This window comes from Camponotus vicinus, unplaced genomic scaffold, assembly GCF_025532165.1.
Source record: "Camponotus vicinus isolate PSW18456_S1 unplaced genomic scaffold, iyCamVici1.0 SCAF_13, whole genome shotgun sequence".
NCBI classification, from domain to species: domain Eukaryota; kingdom Metazoa; phylum Arthropoda; class Insecta; order Hymenoptera; family Formicidae; genus Camponotus; species Camponotus vicinus.
Window position 1 is genome coordinate 3,982,480 of NW_028141949.1, and position 28,000 is coordinate 4,010,479.

General features: G+C 30.0%; 3 protein-coding genes, 1 long non-coding RNA gene and 1 pseudogene across 10 annotated transcripts; 3 read left to right on the forward strand and 2 right to left on the reverse strand.

Annotated features, from left to right (window-relative positions):
* The first annotated feature begins 16 nt into the window (after nt 1–16).
* On the forward strand, nt 17–8,561 carry LOC145963740 (uncharacterized). 5 transcript variants are annotated; one of them, XM_083085912.1, is made up of 14 exons: nt 17–154; nt 360–542; nt 785–936; nt 1,022–1,130; nt 1,204–1,383; nt 1,464–1,629; nt 1,712–2,433; nt 2,574–2,986; nt 3,197–3,330; nt 5,235–5,377; nt 5,494–5,739; nt 5,949–6,283; nt 6,568–6,891; nt 7,022–8,560. In XM_083085912.1, the coding sequence occupies exons 2-14, from the start codon at nt 467–469 to the stop codon at nt 7,112–7,114; spliced, it is 3,093 nt and encodes a 1,030-aa protein (XP_082942038.1). In that variant the 5' UTR covers nt 17–154; nt 360–466; the 3' UTR covers nt 7,115–8,560. The 5 variants fall into 5 exon arrangements, with proteins under 5 accessions (XP_082942038.1, XP_082942037.1, XP_082942040.1 ...); XM_083085911.1 differs by lacking the exon at nt 17–154 and adding an exon at nt 166–262; XM_083085914.1 differs by lacking the exon at nt 17–154 and having other exon boundaries at nt 171–515; nt 7,022–8,561.
* Nucleotides 8,562–10,496: 1,935 nt separating this feature from the next.
* LOC145963796 (lipase 3) lies at nt 10,497–15,787 on the forward strand. The gene is made up of 8 exons (XM_083086028.1): nt 10,497–11,120; nt 12,018–12,219; nt 12,453–12,567; nt 13,727–13,973; nt 14,054–14,212; nt 14,526–14,610; nt 14,750–14,910; nt 15,220–15,787. The coding sequence occupies exons 1-8, from the start codon at nt 10,956–10,958 to the stop codon at nt 15,367–15,369; spliced, it is 1,284 nt and encodes a 427-aa protein (XP_082942154.1). The 5' UTR covers nt 10,497–10,955; the 3' UTR covers nt 15,370–15,787.
* Nucleotides 15,788–17,685: 1,898 nt separating this feature from the next.
* LOC145963797 (dynein light chain 2, cytoplasmic) lies at nt 17,686–21,044 on the reverse strand. 2 transcript variants are annotated; one of them, XM_083086031.1, is made up of 3 exons: nt 20,707–21,044; nt 19,379–19,491; nt 17,686–18,696 (listed from the first exon to the last, which is right to left on the reverse strand). In XM_083086031.1, exons 2-3 carry the CDS (start codon nt 19,484–19,486, stop codon nt 18,535–18,537), a joined length of 270 nt encoding a protein of 89 aa, XP_082942157.1. In that variant the 5' UTR covers nt 19,487–19,491; nt 20,707–21,044; the 3' UTR covers nt 17,686–18,534. The 2 variants fall into 2 exon arrangements, with proteins under 2 accessions (XP_082942157.1, XP_082942155.1); XM_083086029.1 differs by having other exon boundaries at nt 19,379–19,496; nt 20,707–21,041.
* Nucleotides 21,045–22,458: 1,414 nt separating this feature from the next.
* Nucleotides 22,459–24,156, forward strand: LOC145963839 (uncharacterized). 2 transcript variants are annotated; one of them, XR_014436264.1, is made up of 5 exons: nt 22,459–22,825; nt 23,097–23,207; nt 23,272–23,409; nt 23,535–23,627; nt 23,706–24,156. It is a non-coding gene; the product is annotated as an uncharacterized LOC145963839 (long non-coding RNA). The 2 variants fall into 2 exon arrangements; XR_014436265.1 differs by having other exon boundaries at nt 23,535–23,586.
* Nucleotides 24,157–24,715: 559 nt separating this feature from the next.
* On the reverse strand, nt 24,716–27,161 carry LOC145964618 (ubiquinone biosynthesis O-methyltransferase, mitochondrial-like; annotated as a pseudogene).
* Between the last annotated feature and the right edge of the window lie 839 nt (nt 27,162–28,000).

The following is a 28,000-nucleotide window of genomic DNA, read 5'->3' on the forward strand; positions in this document are numbered from 1 at the left end:
AATTTTATCTAAATATCTTTATCAGATACTTAATTATGTTTTAAAATCATCTTTTAAAAATTTAAGTGCTTTTTTTTAGCAGATTTGACAAGGACAAGACAAAATCTTACGGTAGTTTTTATAAAAGCAAAGTTGGCAGCACTGCGTCATTAAGGTGAGTTTCGAAGAATGCCATTTCACACAGTCAAGATGTGCGATCGGGGTTAAACAAATGGATGGGATATTTTTGGTTAGATTGCGATTCAACAAACTCTGAAGTCTCGTAATATCTGATAATTATTTCGTCACGATACTAAAATGAATAATTGTTTAATTAGTCCACGTAAATGACATGCGCACGTATATATTCTTTTACGTAGAAACGTATGCGAGCAAGGGTCAAAGTTGACGAAGAGCACGTTCTGCACTGCGAATTGTTTTTAAGATTTTCTGAGTCTATCTCGAATAGCTTTGCTATTCTTTTATTATGAAGAGACGTCAGAGGAGACCGGTCTTGACACTCAATAGATCTCAAGGCAATTATCATGTCGAACACACTCAGAGTAAATATATCAATCTGTGTTTTAAATTAATGATTTTAAATTATTAGAGATATGCTCTGATCAATGTTATTTATTCCTCTATTTCTATTATTATTTTACAAAAATTTAACATATATATATATATATATATATATATATATATATATATATAGAGAGAGAGAGAGAGAGACAAAAAAGAGACTTGTAATACATATATATCTTATATATGGTATTTATATTATTCTTACTTTAATTGTATACAGATAGATGCAAATCAGTGAATAATATACAATCTATACAAAATGAAGCCAACAATCCATTGGCTAATTTGTGCCAATACAATTCTGATAGTGATACAGAGGATCCCAAGAAAGATACACAAAAATTAGATGATCAAGTCAACGATTTCTTTAAGGTAATTAATTGATGGTATATATGAAGCAAATATAATAAATGAATATATGATCTGTATATATAAAAATTTTATTTTATATTTGAAGGAAATTCAACTTATTGCCCCAGAACAACCTGTTCCAAACACTGCTAATGATTCAAGCTTAACAACTAAACCAACTCCACAGTCTGTGCATCATACAAATCAGCAAACATGTAAGAATTTTAAATAGGAATAATAGAGAAAAATTAAAAATATTTAAAATACTTAAAACTATATATACTTTAGTGTGGCAAGAATGTTATGATGATTCTACTGGTTATCCTTATTATTGGCACATTGAGACTAATGAGGTAACATGGGACATGCCAGAGGAATTACGTTTAATAAAAAAGCAATCTGAGATGGGATCTGGAGTGAAACATCCAATCCAGGGAACTCATTGGGTAGATTTTTCATCCATCGCATGTAATTGTCATTCTTTACTTTGGATTTTACTTTTAATATTTAATAATGGAAAGTACTATCGAGATGAATAATTGCTGCAGATCGACAGTCACAAGCAAATATACCAGAGGGTATGATACCACAAGAGGTTGTAGCAAGAAATCGTAACAGATTCATGCACAATGAAACTCCTAAGAAGTGTAACTCGGAAAGCAAACTAGAAACTAAGAATGAATCTCCTGTAAAGGATGATGACTCAGATGATGGGTAATAACAAATGAATAAAACTGTTAATATTTAAACTAAAATTATATTTTCTTGAGGAAAAATTATTTCTCTTTTTATTTAGACGGATAGAAATGATAACATCTTTTGGTAGTGATGGAAGCGACTCAGAGGATGAAAATAATTCCTCAGACGAGAAAAAGATATCGACATCTTTAGAATTGGAAAATTCTAATTCTGTACCGTATCTAAAAGCTGGTGAAATTGGACCTGCTTTCCGTCCAACGGGAACGCAGTCACCTACCAAAAATTTGTCTCATTCATATAAATTTGACTCGACTAACATATCAAATTGTACGAATCAATCCGAACAATCTGACAAATGTAAAATAACTGAATCTAGTAATAAAAATAGTATAGCTCAAGGAGAAAAGATTTCCATAGGAAACAAGAATAGAAAAGATATTAATACACAAAATGCAGTTCCAAAATTGGATTTTAAAGTGTCCTTAGTACCTGGTTATGGAGATGATTCAGATGGAGAAGAAGAAGTTAAGCCCAAGCAAGAAATAAAACCTTTATTCCCAATTGCGCAAGATGATGAATATATAGATGTGATAAATTCATCGAAAATGTCTCATGGTATTTCTACAAAAAATTCTAGTAATATACAAACTTGTGATCAGTGTAATGACAATGGAGACAGTCAAGAAACGAAGAATGATGAAAAAATGCAGGAAAAAGACTCGAAGATAGATGAAGATAAATCGAAGACAAATATATTTCTTGAGGACATGCAGATGTGTGGCAAGGCTTTTCAAAGGAAGAAACGAATAGCATTTGATGGTATCAATTATTTTGATCTGTTTATTACATCACAATAATTACATATGATAAAAAGCTATGCATCATTAGTTTAAACTATATGGCAAATTTTTACAATATAAAAGTATCTTTATGTTTAATTAAATAATTTATAATTTTAGTTCCATCAACAAAAGTTAAACAAAATAACATTTATCATGACATTGTGGTTCAAAATGATAATAACAGCGATCTTGCAAGCAGTGAAACTATTTCGTGTAATACTGAGGACGACGATGCAAAAATCCATAATCAATCATGCACAGAAAACCAAGAAGAATGCAATGAAATGCATAAAGAAACAGAACAGTGTTCTAGTATAAAGACTGATGAAAAACTCGATTCAAAGGACGAATCATGCGATTCGGAAGTACTTGCAGAAGACAAAACAAGCGTAACCAATACAATTGAAGAGAAAGATAATGATAAAAGGGAGATGAACGACTTATCTCAGATTATAACGGAAAAATTAAAATTTCTTTCCGAAGGAAGAGAAAGCGTCTCTGCTGTCCAAACAATGCAAATTCAATTACAAGTGAGATTTTGTCAATATTATATAAATATTACATCATTTATTATCATATTACATAGCTAAAATTTAAATAGCTATTAAATAGCTGTTTTTAGAGCAGAATTATTATAAATATGTTTAAATACACTGAAATTAATCATATAATCTATTATTATTTGGATAAGTTTAGCATAATTATCAATAAATTTATTAATATAGATTATTCTGTTACAGACATTATCTACTGCATGGGCAGCAAATAGCTTAGAGGAAAGTTACTTTCAAAAGTGGCTGACTAATACAAATCATGAATTGGAAAGATTAGAACAAGATGCAGCACCAGCTGGTTGGCTATGTCAGTGGGATAGGTACGGTATTCCATACATAATTTGCACTAATTTTTTATGTAAATATAAGTATCTCATACACGACATTTATGTTCGATGGCTTTATATGTGTATCATTAATCTATACAATGAAGATATACACACAAACATTTATTTATTTATTCATACATGCAATATTGCTATGTAATATTACATTATTTCATCCATCATCATAAAAAATATTCATTTATATCAAATTTCTAAATGAAAATTAGTTAATTAACAGATTTAGGAAGAGATACACTAAATAAGTATTCAGTAATTCAATATTTACGAAAATTTATAGGACACACTAAATAAGTTCCTAATATTTCAAAACTTAATGTACATTTGATTATGTGATATTTTCAAACTTTTTTTTTTAGTACGATTTATATACTTTCTTCAAATCAAATTAAACTAAAATTTATCAAATTGATTATATTGATTTATCAAATTACTAATTTGATAATATTTGTGATAAATAATTAGTTGTGTCGCGATTGTATAGAATAGTTATATATAGTGTTTTTAATGTATACAGATCTATTTTTAAATTTTAGAACATTATATAATGCAGTTGATTGACACTTTTATCATTTCATACATAAAGCTTAACGTGAATGAAGGTGCAGAGTCGAGTAAGAATTATGGTCTCTCTTAAAGTGTAATATATTTCTAGTGCTAAATTGAGTGATCATCTCTTATATAGTCTTAAGAAGTCTTGTGATATTGTCAATGTGATAATTAATATGTGCTGAGTGATATATTGCAATCTATTTAATGTACTTTGCTGCAAGCGATAATCCAGTAACAAGCCCGTTACTTGGATTAAAAACACATTTGTGCCATGAATAATTATGAGATAAGTGCGAAGTTGAGGTAAATTTTATTGAAATGAAGAGACAAGAAGATGCCACGAGAAAAGTGAAATAATTTTTTTATTAAATCAGATTCTAATTAATTATTTATACAGAATTTAACATAATAACATAATATAATGATAGCAAAAGAAAGAAAAAGAGAAAGCTTTGATGGATTACTTTTGAAGAATAATTATAAAAGTACTAACAGAGCTATTTTATTATCATTTTCTACAGTAATATTATTATTTAAAGCAAGAAAATTTAATTACAATTTATCAAAAAAATATCAGAAATTATTTTTTTAAACAGTTTTATATTTATCTATATAGATTAATTTTGTGCTATTTATTAAATGAAAAAATATTATAGTTTTATTAGGTATATACATTTATCTGCTGGATATATATTTCATTTTTTAATAAAATGTGAAAAATATAAAAGAAAAATATTTTATTCTTTATACATATACGTTTCAAAGTGTACGGGAGAAATATTTTATCTGGCATTATAATTTCGTTCGTTTATCTATTTTGATAGAAACATGAACGATGATTAACAAAATGTAAGTATTATCCTATCTATTATATTTTATGAATATCTGGTGATCCTTGAGATATACTAATCACAAATAAACCAGATATTATATTGGAATTTAATATTTTCATCATTATTTTTCCTGCACTTCAGTCACAAATACCTTTCTTTCCCTTCACTTTGCTGTAATCTCGCATTAATATTTCCCACAAGAGAGAGTACATTCTGATAATTACATAATTACATCTCCCATCTTCCCTGTAACAAAAGGCCTTCGTCGAATAAAAACGAGACACAACATCGCAGGTAGGAGTGAACTAGATTATGTTCTATTAATTTTTGCTTTCGTTTAAGAAACTGGTGACGGACGCGACCGAATGTTTCGCCATGGAAACATTATTTAAACGTGCATTAAATATAACATAGAAAATTACAACTGAAAACATGGTATAAATGTCAATAATATTGTTTCATATGTTTCTCCCTTTTGGCCGGGGGATTTTTCAGATCGCACAAGAGATATTACTACCACAATACATCCACTGGGACATCACAGTGGACTTACCCTGACACCGGTATTGCCGGTGGCACTGAGGAGATGGAATTATGCACAACTCCGCCACCAGAATCGGAAGAGTTAACAATCGCGGGTATATTTCCATACAAAGACATTACGATATATCGTCAATAGAAAAATTATAAATTAAATTCTAAAACAAATTAATATATCTAGAATATATTTCATTTTTCATTGTTTTTACATTAGAATCACCTGGAACCAAAAGGACGAAGGAGAAGCAAGCTGAGGAGATGGACGATAATAAGACGGATGACGAAAATATATCGGAGAGACGTCCCACGCATTTGGAAGCACCACCTCCACCACAAATATCTAATCCAAGTCCACCACCGCCACCGAGAATATTCGCAGAAGATTTAAAGAAAGACAAGAGGAAAAAGGAGAAGCCCGACGATAAATCCTTGGATGCAAAGAGGAAACGTTTGGGGAGAGGTAATTGATATTAAATTTATTAATTTACTATAATTAATTAAATAATTATTGTAATAATAGAAAGTTATAAAGTTATACATAGTATAGTTGCATAATATTATATCTCTATAATATTATTATATTTCTATAATATTATAAAGATAATTATTATAATCATAATTGCTGTAGATATTAGTAGAATGTAATAAAAAAATTCGTATTTTTTATAGACAATATAACAACTTTAGATACGGCGCAAATAGTAAATCCTGCGTTAGAATCCTTGTCTTACACGCATCCACAAGCAGCTATGTCACCTCAAACCACGATATCTTCGAATCATGCGAATATGGAGCCTTTACCACCGGGTGTGGATCTGCCGGAAACGTCCTATGAGGCGGCTACCTTGAAAGGTATAATATATAACGCAGCATCGCAGCAAAGTAATGCGATTTACGCTCCTTCGATTGGAGATCCAACAATACCTATTCTAAGTCACCATCAGGCGGGCCTGCTTCAAGAGCCTTTTGTTCATTATCCAGCCTTTCATCAACATTTGCATAATGTAAGTACGCTTCTACTGTATCAATAAATTCCGTATTAATAAATTAGTGCTACATATATTTACATGATACATAATACTTAATTAAAACGATATTAATTGAAATATATAGAAGATATTGAAATATTAAGAAATGCGATAGCACTTGTTTTACACTAACATATAATAAATATAATAACGTATAATAAATATAAAGAATTAATTTCTCTAAAATTAGTATATTTTAGAAATTTTTAGAATGCATTTTATAAAAATTAGAATATAATTTATATATTTATACTTGTTAGCAGACAATCGCTGTTGCGAACAAGCACGGTGGGCAGAATGCAATTCAGTTTATGGTGGGATACACGCCGATTTATACAAATAATAAAATCATCGCCAAACCGCCGGTTAAGGCTTCGAAGGAATCTCTGGGATCCGCTCTTGATTCCTTTTATAATGATATTGCGCGCATTGAGAAAACGGAAACAGAACGAACAGTGCAACAACAGGATCCTGTTGCTAGTGTAACGGAACAAGCACCCGCCCCGATAGAGGAAATGAAACCGGAAACGGAATCGGAAACCGTATCGAATGATACAATTATGAAAGAACGGAAAAAGAAAAAGGTTTCTATTTATATATTGCACGATGCTCTTGTCACACTTTACACACGCGCACGCGTGCACACACATACACACACACACACACACATACACATAAATTAATTCAAAAATTGAATGTTTTATATGATTTCAGGCGAGACTTAGTATCAGCAAAAAGCATAAGGAGATGTCAACTATGGTGGCAAAGTGGCAAAGGGTACAAAAGAATCTAGAAGATACTGTATAAATAATAGAAACCGATCGCGCGAAATAAAATAATTAATTGTCGTACAAGAAATAATATGTTAGATTATATTATTAGTATATATAATTTCAGATTTCTCATGTATGTACATATGCATTGTTAAATATTTCTTTTATTATAAAATATTTTAAGCTTTTTTATGTATGAAATATATTATGCACATATTTACGAAATTGTAAGAATTGTGTAGCAATATCACTTGTATCAATTCAAACACAGTACTTAATTCACGTAATTATCATGTATCTGTTTTATGATTAATCATTAAGTTTGCAATTAAATTGTACAACCACACTCGAGAAAAAATTATTCACATATAGTCGTAGTTAAATACATATAATTATAGAATATTGTATAACTTAATTGTAAACTTTACTTTTTTAAAAAAAACAATGCACAAATATTTTTTTCATTTGATTATTTTTTATTATTTTTCCTGTGTAAACGGACAGAGAATATAAGAGAAAGAGAATATTTATATTCTATATACATGTAATTATACATATTTGTCTCTAATTATATATGGAATTTTTTCCTGGTCATCTATTTACAAATTATGATAACAATCATTAATGCCTTTTGATTTAAACGAAGTGTCGTAGAATGTTTTGAATATTGAAATTACCATTATGTGTGACGTTATCATGTGTTAACGCGAAAAATTACGTTTATTTAATATAGGCTTAGAAGGATTAAGAAATATCACTGCCGTATGCTCTTTTATCTGATAATAGATAATAAAATATAAATCACATATATTTAAAGATAAGAGTCAGAAACATTGATATTCCTAAAAAAAATGTTACGCAATTTCACGGCGCCGACCACTTTAATTTTGGATTTAGTGAACAGTACTAAATGATTAAATAATTATTGATATTTCGTGACAAATCTTGGAAAAATTCCTTGATATATACAAATTGCACTAAAATTATTGATTATCCTTTTTTTTGCGACTTCGAATTGTTTATCTAGAGGCAGAAAAAATTGACGAATAAAATCATATTCTTCATAATGAATGCATAATGAATTCGATCTATTATAATGCGAGGATTCATTATATCTTTAAACATATTATTTAAATTTTAATTCGAAACTTTTGTACATATTTATACGTGTGTGTGTGTGTGTGTCATTAAAGAAATCGTACATTAAATTATATTCGTCGAGATAAAATTATTTCCAAGTTTTTCAATACGCATTTAAAAATAATGCCCTCTCTTACAAATTATATAATCTCTCGCTACAAAAATCAGGTGCGCACGAATGAAAAGCTTAATTAAACATTTATAAATATAAAATTCTTCCGAGAAAAAATAGCTCTTATATTTTTCATAGCTCTTTCTACTTTTTCTTCCTCTCTTTATATTTCGAAACTTAGGTATGAAGACATGAAAATCTGTAAAAAACGCAATTATATTTATATTTATGGTAATTCATAATGTGAGGAAAAAATTTCATGTATAATCAAATATAAATATATATAATTATATTATTTTGGCATAGAAAAGTTTAATTTCTATATTAAATTAATCATATTTCTTTAGAAATCCAAAATAAATGCATGAAACTATATTATGTGTGGAAGCCACGAGATAATATTAGAATTATTATTGAAATATCTTAATCTTTTGACAACTATTGTCACGTGAACTTATTTTTATTCTTCAATTATATTGACGTCACTTCGCTCGTGTTTGCTCTCGTGCAGTCTCTTATCATTTGCAGTTCATTTATCTGATGTTTATTTAGATATGTTTTATCATGTTATACTTTGTTTGTTGAGATTATTTGTGAGATATACATATATATCATTGTAACATCTAAATAATAAATACATTAACTTTCGTAAATACGTCATGAGCGATCTAGGGAAAAATGCCGGCCAAATATTTTTGTTCGAGAGATGGCAACCGAAGTGTTACAATTTTATTAATAAATTACAAATAGATTGCATAAGAACTGCATTCATGAAAAAAATTCAAATTGATACAAAATATATTCGCAACATATATTCGGCATATTTATTCAGGTGCAATAAATTTTCACGCGATTAAAACGCTCAGTATCTTTTTTTACCAACACATAGCATTAACACAGCCCTGGCGAAAATAAGAAACTTTATAAAGCGTTAACAACCGTTGAGGGTTTTCTGAGAGTTTATATGCTTTTCAAACTTTGTAAGAGCACTTACATAACGCTGTTGGGTTTTGAATGCTTATCAAACGCTGCAGTGTTGCAATTTTTGTTCTACAAACTCTTTATATAATGTTACATGAAAGTTTTGCAATGCTGAGGTAACATTTTTCAGAGTACGTTCAGTAAACGTTGATACATCTTCGTGTACAGAGTTTACTCAGACTTTTCAAACGTTTACGTTTACGCTATAACGTACAAACGTCTTTTAAACGCTGCAGTGTTGCAATTTTTGTTCTACAAACTCTTTACTAATCGTTTTTAAACTCTCGACGAACTTCCACAAACGTTCATGTAAACGCCAAACAAACGTCTCATTTTTGCCAGGGAGCACATTAGTGTTGCCTTATCCGTGACCTTTGATATATAATTCTTCAATTAAATATTTACATTGAATCATATGAAATATTTAACTATACAAATATTAATAACTGAAACATTAAAAAATGCAATGTTTTATATATTACGTATCCAAAGCTTTGAAATTAAACTATTTTTTTACAAGTTTTTAAATCGATCGAAAATATTTTTATAGAGAATTATTTATAATTCGTGACGTAAACCAATCCACGTGAATGACGATAAGACCAAAGAATCTTTTTCATGATACATATCGTTTACAAATACGCTTAATCTTGAATTATTGAAACAAAAGTTATAACAAATTAGCAGATGGCAAGATCAATAAGATTAAAAGATAAGAGCAAAAACGACATTTTGATAATATTTGTAAATAAGCGATTATGAATATGTATATGCATGCCGTACAATTTGAGAAAATCTTTCGATGATTCGTTCGGATCTCATCTATCTGCAACGACAGCATCAAAGAACAGCTATGTTATTACCAATCTTCCTTTTTCCGTTCTTAGCATCTATTAGCATTGCTAATAAATACCTTGTTAAATATACCGAATAATCTGTTAGATATATCAGATCTGATACCAGCATTCCCAAATCAAAGCACTTTTACAGTCGAACGATCGAGTAGAGACGAACAATCGATCTACTTGCGCCTTGCGATAAGATCCATAAATCTCTTTTTGATGTTTCAACAAGGTTACAAAATGTCAATCACATTATCAAACCAGAAATTATGATAGATTATGAACATGACATTCGATAAGGTGATATAAAACTGCAAACAAATTGATAATATGTTTAGTAGCTCCATATCATATATATGTATATATGCTGTGACGTTGTCGTCCCAACGCGTGTCCATCCGCCCTGGAAATCCTAATGGGGCAAGCCGAGCGGCCGCGCCAGATTGCATACAGGATTACGAGAATATCAAAATCTCCGGAGAAACGAGTGATAATTATTATTTCGCGTTCTTAATTGTTATTTTTTTGTGTTATATTCATTTTGTACATTGGGCAATCTGTCGGAGCATCGGGACGAGGAGGAATCTTTCACGACAACTGAAACGGCGCTTCCATTCTAGCCGCAGATTCAAATGCGGAGATAGCGCCCAAGGATCTTCGAGTCAGGAAGTCAATTGTGTATCACATTATATATATACATATATATATACATATACATATACACGCTGCGCATTCAAGAAAATTACACAATTTTATTTCGTTCCCAATAATCCATGCAATAGTAATCTCATCGAACAATAATGATGCTACTGCCAACCTTTCTCTTCTCAATTTTGACGTCCGTTAGGACAATGCCGAATCTAGTGTTTGATCAACCGGATATCTCATTGATAGATCACCGGATATCGGTAATCAATAAATTTGTAGAGCCGCAAGCCGTACATCCAGACGCGAAGCTGAGCACTGTAAGTACTACATCTTTCAATTTTGTGCGTTAAAAGTAAATTTGAAAGAAAGAAAAAAAATGTGTATGTGTGTAAATTGTACAAATATATATATATATATATATATATATATATATATATATATATATATATAATTTTCATCGTTTGAAACGATTTCTTAAATGATTTATATTTGTTTCATCATCAAAAATGTATGATGTCAATTTCGAAACATTTCATTTTCGAGAAACATTGGTTAAAGCATAAAAATTTCGTAAATTTTATCGTTTCTTTTTACCTAAAATTTGAGCGCAATTTTCTAATCAAATTTAAAATTAAAATTTATTTAATTGATTTGTATTGATTCTTGTAAAAAATAACGAAAAATTTCTGTAATTATTTGTAAAAATTTAAGTTGTTTATTTTTTATATTTTGTAGGTAGAATTTTCTGTTATTTATTAAAAAAATATTGTAAATATAATTTCTAAAATAGATATTAAAAATCATTTTACTTTACAATACTTTAATTCAGTACATAATCTAATTTTATATTATGAATTTAAGAAATACGCTAATCTTAATTTTTTATATTTAACTATTATATAATTACATACATCCTTATTAATATTTTACTATTTGTATCAGTTTTTTATTGAAAAAATTTTTTAGTGATAAAATAATATATACTGAACAGATTTTATCTTTTTCTCTTCTTTTTTATATTTATATTGACATGTATATCTTCTTCTAAATTTGTATTAAATTTTATTAGTTTATCTCATTAATATAAAACGTCTTATATATTAGATAATTAAGTTTAATATTAATTATAGATTTGATGGCTACAGTTTTTTATCCAATTTTTAGCAATTTCTTAATTGTATGATTTCAATTAGGAAATTATCATTTTATTATAGCTGGAATTAGTGAACAAATATAACTATAATGGTCAGCTGCACAAAGTAATCACATCTGATGGTTATATTTTGGAATTACATCGGATAACAGGACGAGCTAATTCCAGCGATTCGGAAGTGCAAAAACCTATTGCATTTGTGATGCCTGGTCTTTTGTGCAGTTCTTCAGCTTGGGTCATTACCGGACCCGAGAAAGGTTTAGGTAAATATACTATGTATATGTAAACTTTCTTTGGAAGTAAAATATTAATTTTTTTTTAAATTAAGTAATTTAATATCTCTGTTTCTGAATAGCGCGTAAAAATCATAAGTTGACAATTACATTTTTATTTACAAAGAGTTCAAAAATTTTTAGCGTTCTCTAATTTCTATTGTTTTTATTAATTATTTGTTATTATTTGTCTTTTATTATGTTATAATTATCTTTGATTCTAGCATACATTTTGTCGGATGCGGGATATGACGTGTGGCTTGGTAACGCGCGTGGCACCTTATATTCACGTAAACATGTGTCTTTGTCTACCCGTGACAAAGAATATTGGGATTTCAGGTGAGAACATACATATACACATACACATACACAGACATATACTATATATATATATATATATATATATATATATATATATATATATATATGTATGTATGTATGTAAGAAAAAACATTACTAAAAATATATAATACTATTAATGCTAAAATATTTCAAGATAAAATTAAAATCAAGACCCTAGAAAGTGTAAAAATGTTGATACAGAGTTTGTCATACAGGGTTATCACAACATCTTTTATATTATTTTTAAACATACGCTATGTGCTTTTATTACCGTCAGATGAGAGAGTTTAAACTTAAGCACATGCTAATTTTACTTGTCTTGTATTAAAATAACTTTGTTATATAACTTAAGACTATGTCCTTGCCATTGTAGCTTCATTATAAAATAGCATAAAAATTTATAAATAATTATAAATAATTTTATACATCACTCGATAAGAGAGAGAAATAGGAGTCACTTTCTCCTCATCGAAAATTATTCAATTTGGAAATGTAATGTGACGACAAATTATCACAGAGAAATTTTTAAGTTTTATTTTAAAATATTTTAAATAACAAAGTCTTAAAAATAATAATTTATCGCACGTTTTCTCTCTCTTGATTATTCGATATAACGTCAAATTAGACACATACACACATACACATCATGATTAAATATAATATCAATAGGATTAATAATTTAAACTTTACGAATAATGTATTGTGTAAACATAATTGTATGTGATATTTAAAAATTGACAAGAATGATACAAAGCCTAAGAATCATACAAGTGCAATAGAATATTTATACAAGTACAATGAGAAAAAGTGATAAAGATATCCCTTTTTTAGTCAGCTTTTATTGATGACATAAAATATTATGATTTCTTGATGTTATCTAATATTGATATCTTTTTTATTTAAATATTTATTAAATATTGATTAAATATATATAATGTTTGTTAAATAAACATACATATTTAAAAATATTACTTACATACAGTTCTTAAATTTTAAATTAAATTTTCTTTAGATTCAACTTATGATTAATATCCTCAAATACTTTGTTAATTAGGATAAATTCATCAGCTTACTTATTCTATTTAAATATAAATATTATAGTACCAAAAATATCAACGAATTATAGAAATGATACCTTTTTTTTTACTTATTACAGTTGGCATGAGATCGGCACACGCGATCTCCCTGCGATGATAGATCATATCCTGGAGACTACTGGTCAAGAAAAGCTGTTTTACTTGGGGCATAGCCAGGGTACCACAAACTTCTTTGTGATGGCGACGGAAGTGCCTGAATACCAAAACAAGATCCAGGCGATGTTTGCCATGGCTCCTGTCGCTTATTGCGGCAGAATATCGAGTGCACTTATGCAGTTACTTGCAAGACTTACAAATTCCATTGACGTATGTAATTCTAATTTAAATAGAAAAATTACAGTCATAATAAACTTTGAAAATTTCATGGATCAAATGTTTCGTTGTAGGTGATGATGAAATTAATAGGTCTGTACGAATTCACGCCTAGCGGCGAAGGGATGAGGATATTCCAAGAATTAATATGCACAGAAGACGCCATCACACAACCCTTTTGCTCGAACGTGCTTTTCTTGATCGCTGGATTTGACAAGGAACAATTTAACAATGTAATAAGGCTTTTAATGTCTTTTAATTATACTTTGAAGTTTTTAAATGATTATTTGCTAAATAATATGATAGTTTTTCTATTATAATTATCATTTTATCATTTCTATCTTGCACTTGTGTAACATAAATTTATAATACTTGTAACATAATTTATAATATAATTTCAAGAATTAATTAAAAATTAATAATTAAACTTAAATATATATATATATATATATATATATATATATATATATATATATTAAATAGTATCAATCATGTTATTGACGTGACAAATATATTTGTATATGTATATTGATGCTATCTTTGCAGACTCTTCTACCGATAATCTTAGGACATGCTCCTGCTGGTGCATCAACGAAGCAAATGGTGCACTATGCGCAACTTGTCAAAAGTGGTAAGCATTTATTTGTATTAATGTGCTCGTGTTGTGCTTAAAAAAATAAAGCAACATATTTCTATTGTATTCAAATTTTAAAACATCTTCCAAATTTTATAAAATATAATATAAAACAATAGAACATTTCTATTATCAGGAGGATTTATTACATCAGGAAAGTTTAGACAATTCGATTATGGATTGTTCTATAATAAAATAAAATATGGTTCATTTAGTCCACCAATTTACGATTTGAAAAAAATACATGTACCAGTTTCATTGCATTACGGCAGCAACGATTGGATAGCGGACGTCGAGGTTCGTAACTTTTTTTTCACACACATATTGATTTATTTCACGTATCTTTAATATTTGTCAAAATACTTATTTTCTCGTGAAGAAAAAAGAAATATAAGTTTATATATGATACTATATATATATACGAAGAAAGAGCAGAGAGATGAAACAACGGAAATATTCTTACATTTCATACAAGATCACATTACAAAATTTTGGAGAGAATAAAAAATATCTTGGAATATATATATAAATTCTAGATAAACTTAAATAACACATATACGATATGATTGTAATTGCACAAATAATTGCATTACGTTTTTTCCATAGGATGTGAATAAATTATACACAAAACTTGGCAATCCATTCGGTAAATTCCGTGTGCCGCATGATAAATTTAACCATTTGGATTTCCTGTGGGCTAAAGACGTAAAGAGTCTTCTGTACGACAAGATATTAAGTCTAATGACACATTTCTAAAGATAAACGTCCAATTGTTTAATGAATTGTTAATGAAATTTTGTAAAAATTTGTTGGGAGAGACCTATTCTTGATTACGCGCGTTGGATCAATCAAGGAAATGGTTCGATCGAGACTTTTATCACAGATCAAATTTGCGATTACCGAATAAACTCTCTCTGTCACTGAATCAACACCAGATCCTTCTCTATTCGCCTTAGCATAAAGATTCTACAAAAAAAAACCTGACAATGTTTGCGAAGAATAATTATTTTTTTAATCTTGCGCGTCCATGAAACAATTTATTTAATTAGTAATATAATTAAAACTTCACTTTTAAATAAATCTTTAACTATGGCCCGCTATATATAAGCAATATTTCAATATTTTATAATATTTATTCGTGCGATATCCACTTTTTTCTTTAATTATTCCAATTTCCAGTTATCAAAAATAATGTGATAATAAATTAAAAATAAATTATATATATATTCTGAAGAAAAATGTAGTATTTTTTTGCAACTTTTTAATTCATAAGTGTCTTTATAAAACTAAAAAGTATATATTTATATCTATAATTATATACGAAAAATATATAATTCATTAAAAATCAAATAATATATCAATAATCACTAATAATAATCTAGAATGTATAATAATAAATATAATTATTGACGTATATACGAATCTTAATTTCAAGTAAAATGAAGGAAAAATGGATATATGTCACAGAAAAATAATTCTAATAATTCAAAAATTAGGAAATTTTAAAAGAAAATAAACATCGCTTTTACATGTACAAGAGAGAGATTATATATGTGTATATAAATACAAACATCTTTGTGATATTGCGCTGATATATTGTTAGGGACGGAAATGTGAAATATAGGTAACTTAACGAAGTTACACAAATTATACAGGACACACAGGTAGTTACCTAGTCGACCACTCTATTGTGAATCGCAAGGTTGAATTTTATCGAGACAACGCATTATTGATGTTCTCGCAATATCATGTGCGTAGGTGTCAGTGTGTGCGTAGGAAGATGTTTGTGTGCATGCGAACACGTGTATTCGCGACTCTAATTTATTTTCCCCTCTCTGTTATTTTAGCTTCATAATTTTTGAGAAACTTCGATCTCGTGACATTCAACATCGCACTGTGTATAGAGGACAAAGTTTCGCTCTTTCCCTTCTAAACTACCTATACATTTTGCGCCTCGCGGAAAAGGAAAGTACATCGTTTCGTTGTGTGGAACTGATTTTTATTGTTAAGCACAATAATATCCATCTGCTTTTACCGCATCTTCTGCATGCAGACTCGATCGCGAAAGTATTTCTCGGGATCGGCGGTAGTGGAAAATACAGAGTGATTCCCACGTCGAGAAGCTCGACTCCTCAAAAAGTACATACACTGTCATACTGATAACACATTTAGTTTTTCACTTATTAGATCTTCAAGATAATACGAAAAATATTTCAATTTCTGATACTTTGCAGTGTTTTGAAATGTAGGCAAGCGAGTATGACAACCACCGCCTAACAGCATAACAGGTTCTTCGGCCAGTTCATTTAGAACCGTCTATTAACAACATACTTCTTGAACCAATCTCATGTAGCAAGAACGGCGAAAGCATAACGTACATCATATAACACCGTAAAGATACAGCTCACATCCTGTGTGTTACTATTTATATATGCAATATTTATGCATCTCAATAAAACTGATGGAATATATGTACAATATAAATAAATTAAAAAGAAAAACGTAATAACATATCAATCAACTCAGATATTTTCAGATATTCTCGGTAACAAATCGATTTTCAGTATTTGATTTGATTTTCTCTTTGTTTTATCCGTCATGGTTTTAGTTTTGAACACTTTCTGCTACACATATTTGCTACTTATAAAAGTGGCATTTGTGTGTAAATATTTCTATTTAAAAAAAAATAATTATGCATGGTGATAGTATTTTCGTTATTATTTAATAGTCAGTCTAAAATTTGAACAATGTAGCAACGTTTACGATAATCAAATACTGCATGAAAAATTGTTTGAAGATTGCACTATATATAAATAGTATATTATATGTATAATCTATATTTATTTTATATATATATATATATATATATAAGTACCATAATATGGAGTGTTGAATATTACATAAAAGATAGAATTTAATATGCAGAAGGTGATATTTTTTTCTCTGGAAACGAATGTTATATCTTAAGTATATACATCGTTTCGAGATAAAATGTTTTTTTTTGTCTTTTTTGCATTGTAGTCTGTGCACGATATAAAAATTATGAAGGTAGAGCAATGAACGAGTCAGATATTGTTATTCAATAGCATATTAGTTTTATATCGATCGAAATAAAGTTGTTATTAATAAGAGTCTGTGTACGATGATGATATCGTACGTCGAGAGAAAGATTGAGCTCTTTTTTTGCGTTCAATTATTTAACAGTTCTTAATCTAATCAAAAATGTCAGTCGCTGTAGGAAATACAAAATCAAGTTATGTAGTATACGCAAGAGACTATGGTTTCTGAGTAATATAAAATAACAATTGCAGAGACAATCAATCTCGTTGGGCTTACATTCATTATTGGCGATTAGCTACGGATACCATGTATTTCCAGTTTTACGTAGAATATAAAGCAGGGCACATTTCGTGTGTGAACCCATCTAACGCGAAGTATATGCAGTGCACTTAGAGTGTTATTTGAACACTATATATTAAACAATTACGCTAAAATTTGCTAATTTAAAATCGCCAGTATTGAACTCAACCATATTTTGCATATTCACCTAATAATATAAAACAAGAACACAACAAACTTGTTGGCATACAAAATACATTTTAACATGTAAGATTTGTATGTCATTTCTTTCTTTTTTTTTCCAGTTTATCTCCCTACCCTTCGGTATGTGTTTCTCTAGAATTTGTTTCGCATAACGACGAACAATATATCAAGTTGGAAACGTTAATATTTCTCTTTACTTGCTTATCGGGCACATGCGTTGCTTTTTAAAATAAATTTTTTTAATGTATACATAATGCATAATGAAGTTCCTTTTACACATGGTGGTGATTTTAAATATGTGTATTTTACGTAGTGAGCAAGGGAGGGAGGGAGGAAGGAAAAAGGAAGGATGGAATTTAGGAGGATAGAGAAGCGAGCTTATCCGCTCTTAAAGAGGAGAATGGCTACCTGACCAAGGTAGAAATAGATAAAATGTCTTGTTTCGTGCGTCACGTAGCTACCGAAATTACGTCCTACAATGCAATGCCACGTTGGATTGTACTTCTTATCGAATTCTTTCTTGATAAACGCCGCAATGTCCTGAAAAAAGCAAGATTGATATTAATGGTTAAATCAATATAATGATATTGATCTAACAATCTCATCATGTACTACTTAAGAATTTACATATAATGATACATATATATAATACATCTCTTACTCTTTCAGAGAACAAAATCCATTTTTAACAATTTTAAGATAATTAAATTAAAATATTAAATTTTCTTAAATATAAGCTTTCAGATTTATTAAATTATTACAAAGAAAAAAAAACCTTATATTTTATAATAAGTTATTCCAAATATCAATTGATATTCCTTGAATTCTTTAGCACTTCTCTTAAATTATAAATTCTTGATATATAAATGCAATATTATACTTTCTATTAAGATGTAGCTTATACAAATAAAAATTCTTGCCGAATATAAAGGCTAATCTAAGACTCTAATGAGTCTTTTGAAACAAATTTTGACAGATAAATTAAATTATAGTCTATAAAGTATAATTTGAATTGAAATTTTTTAAACTATAAATATAAAATATAAAAATAGATCTTATTATATTAGAGATTTATTATGTATCTATGTAAAATATATCTATATATACTATGATCACGACTTCAATATTCTGTTTCACTCAGAATATATGTTTACATAATATTCAGAATGCATTATCTAATTCAGCCATATATATATAAAATAAAACTATGAAAAGTGCATACCTTTTCTATGTTATATTTTTCGAGAGCTTGAGTAGCGCAGTCCACAGCATCTTGCTGCATCTCCTCTGACATATCAGCATTCTTGATTACTGCCTTTCGGTCCGACATTTTGTCTGTGCTAGAACAAATAAAATATAATCATTATCATCGTTTATTGAAATACGATACTTTTAATGTACATATTATATGAAAAATAATTGTCAATATGTTTTGTATTATGAAAGTAACACTATTAAAAAATCTATTATGTATGTGTATATATTTATATATATATATATATATATGTGTGTGTGTGTATGTGTGTGTGTCAAGAAAATATATTACAAATGAACATTTTGAAAGTGGTGTAAATTCACACTGTGAGAGAAATATAAATTTAAATAAATTGCAAACATACGAGATGGGGATCCATCACTTTTATCTATATTTCCACCACTTTCAAAATAAGTGATTTATTTATAAATGACATTATCCACGCATTTTGAACTCAAGAGTTAAATGCCACGCGCAAATTAAGGACTGTTTGGCATTCCCCACGCGCGTACGTTATCGAGAAATCGAGAGGATAAACCTGGACCGAGGCAATCGCACGACTTTGACAGTAGCATACACGTTCGACGCCGGCATGACAATACGGCAGTAAATTAAGTGCGGGTAACTCTCGCTTCGTAAGCAAGACAAGAAGAGAAAAAGACGGACAGAACCGAAAGATAGAGAGAAAGAGAGAGAGAGAATTCTGTCGCTCGCGCAAATAGCGAATAAGAAAGAGAGAGAGAAGGATAAAAGAGCTAGATAGACATAGATAGAGCGAGGCATTCGGAAAAAAGAAGGAAAATGAGGGGGAGGAAAAGGGTGAGAGAGAGAAAGACAGAGAAGCGGGGGGCGGCAGGAAAGACAGAGCGAGCGAGCGAACGATTTAAAGAGGGAGGGACGAAAGGCGCGGGAGGACGGTGTGTTTTGTCGATATGAGACAATAAAGAAATAACAATTTGGCCGGCACGCGAGGTGCACGGATAGCGAAAGTGGGTCGCGACGTCAAAGCGCTGACGGCGACGAGCAACGTCCCTCGCCGATCCTTCTCATCCCCAGAGCAGAGAGGGCAATCTTGAGGCTTACATCTTTTTCTCGTATATATATATATATTTTTTTTTTTTGACGTAGGAGAAGGCGCGCGAGCCGGACAACCGATCCGGCGAGGATCCGGTGGCCGCTCTATAGCTGTCGAGAGGAAGGGAGAGGGGGATATAAATACAAATATGTATATCTCTGTTGCAACGCGTATCGCCGATACGACCGGGATGACGCTCCCACGCGTACGTTTTCTCTACCTTTTCTCGTTGACACCGTCTCCAGCGGATCGCACGATACAACGGGGCTCGCCCTCCTCTCCGGTCCGTGTAAGTGACTGGCCGTACGTGAGTCCGGCCGTTTATTTAGCGCGCGCGTTTGCGATACGCGACGAATGCGTGCCGCGAATAGACGCGATAGAGACGAGTCTTGATAATAAACGGACGGCGATCGTCGCTTCCTGCCGCTTGCTGTCCGATTCACGCTGCCGCTGCTTCGCACACTTGGGAAATTTTGGGCTCGCTGACTCCGGGGGCCAAGAGAGAGAAACGATAACTCCGCGAATCGGGCTCGAGACTGAGAGTGCGGACAGTCGCTGCGCGATGCCGGCCTGCGATTGGACGGCCGGTAGGGTCTTCTATCAGGTGCCTCTATCGGCCCGGCGTGCCCCGCGCGAGATGACGCGCGAAAAAACAAACGCGGAATCTGTGCGCGAAAAAATTCGACCCGATCATGGACTCCTATTTATTGTACTAGAGCGCTAACGAGCGACGCGAAGCGACGATTAGCGAAGCTGGGACGGTCACTTACAATGGGCGGAATATAATTGCTGCTTTTGTGGGTAGAATATATCTAAAATATAAAATTAATACTTGTAGCTATCAATCAATACTCTTGTTTAAAGATAAAAACAGTTTATATTTTAATAACCGACAAATTGAAATCTGACATAGAATGTATATTAATTTGATCTATATATTCTGTCCATTGCAAACGACTGCCCTTCGATAGAATGTAATATATCAAAATCTGTGTGGATTTCCGATTCATTCGAAAGATTTTCCCTGAAAATAAAAGAAATTTTTGAAAAAACAATGTTTTTTCGTAAACTTATTAGATATATTTGCTTTTAGTTGCACAATCTACGCTTGTCCTATCTCTTCTTTAAAGCTGTCGATACGCGTCTCAAACATTATTTTCTATTTATTATGTAAAATTTTTGAAACTGATTTATTTTTAAAACATCACGATCAGGCATCTCTAATATAAAATTGCATGGAAAACAAGCAATATTTCGATGAAAATATTAAATCGAGAAGAATACAGATTTATAGTAGATTTTTATACATAAATAAAAACAGAAAATAAAACATAAAAAATAAAAACATAAAATAATAGGAATTGTTCCAAACAATTATGTGTAACAAGTTGTGTCATAAATCGAAACCTACATTTAATTATAAAAAAAAATTATATCCTATTGTGCGTACTTCGTTGTCAGTTTTATTAAAATTCATCTTTCGAAAAAAAAACTTCAATTTTTCTTATCGTCAACGGACAAAGTGTGCATCATCAGCATGAATTTTATATAATTTGTGTATAATTGTATCTCAACCTTGAATAGCGTAATACTTTGTTGCGAAAGTAACTGATATGGATGTGCTGTCAATTATCCATAATGGCATTCCTCGCAAACGAAATATCATTTGAAACTCATTATTGTACAATTAGTCTACGTAGTTGACGTAACAAATGTATTTTTTCGAAGCGTTATTTTATTCATATTAACTATTAATAATTAAATACGCACGTTGTAGGATTTAAAGTGCATAATATTTTATTATTAATGACAAACATTGATGAAACAAAATATCTTATTATTAAATTTAATTAATTAGTTAGAATTTATCAAATTTATTTATTGCCATTCCCTTCCAGTAGCCTATTTTTTAACTTCGTAAGTTGCTTAATAATTTTTTTGCAATGTAACGATACGGACAATGTGTCATTGCGACACGTAACGATAAGGATAATGTGTCATTGCGCAAATAAAACATATTTGAGAATAGCTATGCAAGAATGCATTATAATAGCGATTTTATCGTTAAAAGTTACGAAATAAGAGTACAGCGAATACTATTTAATATGCAAGCGTATATAATCAAACGTACAGTTCCGTCGCATATCGATAAATAGCAGTAGCAAAAGTGCTAGTGGTTGATTGTATTTTATTTTTCTATGCGTGCGATCGCAAAGTATAGAAGAAAATTCTAAATTTTGCTATTCGAGAGCTTCAGTTATCGAAAAATTTGAAAACATGTTTCGTCTTCTTGTGACAGCAGTGACCCTTTTTATCCTGATCGACGCGGATCTTCAGAGGTCAACATATTGCATTATCTATCGATGTGATATTCAGATTATATCAATCTCTTTCCTTCTTTCTCGTATCTAATCTTCTAGAATTGATGTAAAAACGGTTAACATTTCAATAATAATTGAATGAATTTTTTTCACAAAAATGTATTGTTATTTATTAAAAAATAGCGTAGAATGTGTTCCTGAAAAAAAATTTTTTTGTTGAATGCGCGAAGTTCCCGATTTCATCTATCTTATCATATAATATAAAATATATAATATACAAAATATACAGAGATCCTACAGCCAAAATAGGTGCTGAGTTCATATTGGGTGGTTTTGATTCCGATCATTTAACAAATGTTCCTGTTACTAGCAGAGAATCCTCTCGAGTTATATTAAATGAGTACGTTATTTTCTAAATTACATTGATCATATATGCACAATTTGTTAATATTATCGCATTGTAGGATCTATATGGGTAATCACACTTTCTGTGAAAATGGCATTCCTCAAGCTATGCTGATACAGGCACCTCTCTAATACGTGGACCAGACATTTTTATTGAAGACATTAATAACCTAATCGAAGCTGATGAACAGGGAATAGTAAGCTAATAATCATACTATTCACTATGACACAAATTTTTATAAAAAGATTATGAAATGTTATTGAAATATAAATTAATATTTACTAAATTATTAATTAATGTAATATTATTTTTTGTTCAAAGGTAGATTGTAATACGATTTCTCAATTGCCTGAAATTGTGTTTACTCTGAGTGGTAAGAATTTCAGTCTCTCTGCTGAGGATTATATTCTTCGAGTGAATATCATAAATCGTAATTTGATTTAAATTATTTAGAAATAGAAAATTTCAATTTTTGCATATTTAATTCTTCAGGACAAGGAGTTTGGTACCACAGTATGTTCTAGCGGTTTCGACGGTTCTGATTCTCTTCTGTGGATTCTGGGCGATGTATTTACCGGACCTTATTATACTGTATTCAATTTAAGCAATAATCAAATGGGATTCGCCCCAGCGAAATAAATCATCGATCGTTTTTTCTTAAAGTTACTATTATGTCTTAAATATAATTTACAATTTCGCGAATAATTAAATATTTTTTTTTAAATAGCGTTCGCTGCTTGTCTTATATAATTTTTACTTATAATTATCCATACAGTAAATTGTATTATATGTGGACGTAATATTTTTCAAAACTAAAAACGAAGATATGCAATATCTTCCAATTATTTGATATATTGCTCAGCATAATATTGTATTAATATAAGGTGAACATTCTTTAAATATATATACAAATAAATATGCTTAAATATATATTTTTTTCATATATCTTGTATATTATTTTATATATCCTTTTATATAATTTTTATTTATTTTACTAATCTTTCACAATTTTATGTATATATAAACATTAATTTTTTTTAAATATTTCTATAATATGAATAAAATATAAAGAAAAACATGTCATATCAATTAAAATTACATATACAAACGCACATACATATTGTTGCGTCCGCGGAACGATATATCTCGAATCGCGCGCGACACAACGATCGGCACTCGCGCACACGGAAATAACACTCGTGTTAAAGGAACGCAAGAACTTTAATAACACCAGAGAACACAGAATGTAACAGATATAACGATAATAATCACACGGGAAATCGAGACGCGTCCGCTCAGCTTGACAGTTGGCTTCCAACTCCTAATGACGGCTGCTCCATCAACAATTCCTTGACAACGAGATCTTCTTCCTCTTTCAAGACAGACTCGACCGCGACTCAAATCAGAGACGTAACACGGACGTAACACTTTATTATAAAAGTAATATATAAAAATATAAATTTGGTATTTTATTAAAAAAAAGATTAATTTTCCAAGAGTTATCATATTTTAATTCCTCTTTGTTTGATTGCATGAAGTCCATAGTGAATAGTTGTAAATGATGACCAAGACCATTGATTCGTTAAGGTATTAAATTTTATTCCATGAATTAATTTAGTTTCGCAGCCATTTATTAATTATAATAACAAAATAGTGAAAAGCTATTATATAATATAGTATTTATAACTTGTAATATAGTATTTATAAACTTTGATAAAATTATAAACTTGTTATAATTATACAGGGTGTATCTGAAATGATGCACTAAACTTTAGGAGCGTATTCTAGAGGTCAAAATAAGACTTTTTTTTCCTATGAACATGGGTCCGCAAATGAACCCCCGTCCGAGCTAGAGGCCCCTAAAGTTTGGGGAAAAAATTAAAAATTGGATGTATTTCAGAAAAAAAAAAGGTTTTGACGTTACCTATCATCCTCTCTTGAGAGATAAATAAATTTGCGTTGCGAGTGTTTGGTCAATTTCACACATTTTCGAATTTTAGCTCGGAGGGGGTTCATTTGCGGACCCATGTTCATAGAAAAAAAAAGTCTTATTTTGACCTCTAGAATACGCTCCTAAAGTTTAGTGCATCATTTCAGATATACCCTGTATAGATATGATAACATAAAATATGCTTTTCAATTTTTTTTATATATAAATGATTTTTTTTATATATAAATGACATGTATAAAACTTACATGTATCCAATATATGTTGTACTTGATAGGAAGGAATAAACTTATTCCATTTCATGAGTACCATGTGGTATAAAATTGAAGATATATTCTGCTATTACAATAGCACCGAACCAAGATACTAAAGTTTTATTTATCTTTGTTATAAAAATTGATCCACTAAGTTTCAAAAGTTTCACACATTCCTGTAAAGAATTTTTATTAAAGTGATATATTTATGATAATTCTTGTAGTTTTTATACTACAAAGTTCACCTTTAAAAATATTTTTGGATTCTGTACATATTCTACGACTTCAGAAGCTATAGCAACATCATACAATGTCTCATTTTTCGAAGAAAATTCTTCTACACTTGTCTGAATGTAATTTACTCTCTCTAATATAGTAGGATCCAATTTTATATGCTTGTTAGCAACCCTGGCGAAAATAAGAAACTTTATAAAGCGTTAACAACCGTTGAGTGAGGGTTTTCTGAGAGTTTATATGCTTTTCAAACTTTGTAAGAGCACTTACATAACGCTGTTGGGTTTTGAATGCTTATCAAACGCTGCAGTGTTGCAATTTTTGTTCTACAAACTCTTTATATAATGTTACATGAAAGTTTTGCAATGCTGAGGTAACATTTTTCAGAGTACGTTCAGTAAACGTTGATACATCTTCGTGTACAGAGTTTACTCAGACTTTTCAAACGTTTACGTTTACGCTATAACGTACAAACGTCTTTTAAACGCTGCAGTGTTGCAATTTTTGTTCTACAAACTCTTTACTAATCGTTTTTAAACTCTCGACGAACTTCCACAAACGTTCATGTAAACGCCAAACAAACGTCTCATTTTTGCCAGGGAATATCTATCAATTCTGTCGATGCATCTAGCCCAGTTACATGTGCTCCTATTCTGGCTAAACATTCAGTCAATATGCCTTCATCACAGCCAATATCTACAATATTGACTCCTTCTAACGGAAGAGCTGAACTTTGTAATTTGAATCCAGCATCAGCCAGACCTTTTCTTACAAACTGCACTCTGAATGGATTGAATGAATGGAGGAGTCTTATATAGAATTATTACGAAAACTATTAATTTCTATTTACAAATATTTGAATAAGAATCACTAAGAATCAGTATTTCATTGATCTCTAGTAGAAACGCTTATTTTTTGTTTCTTTTTCTTATATGTCATTAATTATAATCAGCGGAAGTAAAATTTCATTATAAAAGCAGTAATCGCTATTTCGTTCATTTACCGCTATAATACGCTATTTTTCTCGTTCTTAAATTTTAGTCATGAGAATTATATAAAGCTTGCAATGGCGATAAAATTAAAAGTATTACTTCGATTTAATTTCTGATACAATCTCAATAGAGGAACTTCAGACATTAAATCGATTTTATAAGTGAAACAAGTAAATGTCCAGCCAAACGAAAATGATCCGTTCATTATCTATTTAACTCTTTCGTATCTCCGGTTTTCCCAGAAGAGATGCGTTTCATATAAAGACGGCTTTATAGGTTTTTGGGAGTGCTGATTCCAAATTTACCATCAAAATTTAAATTCAAAATGGCAGCTTTAAGATGGCGCCCATGAAAAGCTTAAATATCAATATATTTAAAATATAAGCTTAGATTTTTGTTTTAAATATATATTATGGTTTTTCTGAATGTATACACACACACACACACGCACGCACGCACACACACACACACACACACACGCACACACACACACACACACACACACACACGTTCGACTCATGGCGTTGTTATACACTTTTTTTTGCAAACCGTGCATCTGCGAGACTCGGATGCCCGTCGCACGCGTCGTCTTACTTCGCATACACTTTGATTACACATATAAACTATTTTATTTATCATAATAAAGGTGTAATCACATTTAAATAAAACTTTAAGTTTATTATTAGCGCATAAATTCTATGATTTTTCAACATAACGTATGGTTATTCTTCACTCTCTAAAAGTTTGATTTTTTGCAAAGTTTAGATAATTATATTTTATTGTAATCATTATATTTCAAAGTGCGCGATTTTTTACATGTAGCTTGAACTTCTTTAAAATAAGCCAAGGTAAAAGTTGATAGGATTATTTGTTTAAAAGTTATGATTTTTTTCATAGGTAAGACATATATGTCCTGGAGAAACGAAAGGATTAAGTAAAATAAATCATCATCTATTTAAGATACATGTTCAATATGCATGTAAATATAAATAAAATTTTTAATTTTATACGAGGTAGATAAATTATAATCTAATATTACTGATTAAAACAATCAATATTATTAATTCTTTCAGTGAAATATTATTGATTTTCTAGTGCTATAATAACTTATAACTACTATATCAGTGATTCTATTTACTGTTTTCACTGATAATATACTGATTCACTTTTAGATAGTGTGTATAAATGCATTATTTTATTAATTCCATGAGAAAACAAACGTTTAACGTTAAAAAAACCGTATTTTAAACGTATAACGAACGTATAACAAACATAAAAACGTTCGTAAAAAAATATTTTAAACGTTTCTTTATCAGAAAAGAAACATATCTCTTAACGTTTTTCAAGTGGACATTTTAA

Bases quoted from the DNA above. Each gene is read 5' to 3' on its own strand.
- LOC145963796 (XM_083086028.1), top strand. From the start codon at position 10,956: ATGATGCTACTGCCAACCTTTCTCTTCTCAATTTTGACGTCCGTTAGG. The intron at 12,568-13,726 runs GTGAGAACATAC...TACTTATTACAG, and splicing joins AAAGAATATTGGGATTTCAG to TTGGCATGAGATCGGCACAC. The intron at 14,911-15,219 runs GTTCGTAACTTT...TTTTTTCCATAG, and splicing joins ATTGGATAGCGGACGTCGAG to GATGTGAATAAATTATACAC.
- LOC145963740 (XM_083085912.1), top strand. From the start codon at position 467: ATGAAGAGACGTCAGAGGAGACCGGTCTTGACACTCAATAGATCTCAA. The intron at 543-784 runs GTAAATATATCA...AATTGTATACAG, and splicing joins TCATGTCGAACACACTCAGA to ATAGATGCAAATCAGTGAAT. The intron at 937-1,021 runs GTAATTAATTGA...TTATATTTGAAG, and splicing joins AAGTCAACGATTTCTTTAAG to GAAATTCAACTTATTGCCCC.
- LOC145963797 (XM_083086031.1), bottom strand. From the start codon at position 19,486: ATGTCGGACCGAAAGGCAGTAATCAAGAATGCTGATATGTCAGAGGAG. The intron at 18,697-19,378 runs GTATGCACTTTT...TGCTTTTTTCAG, and splicing joins AAAAATATAACATAGAAAAG to GACATTGCGGCGTTTATCAA.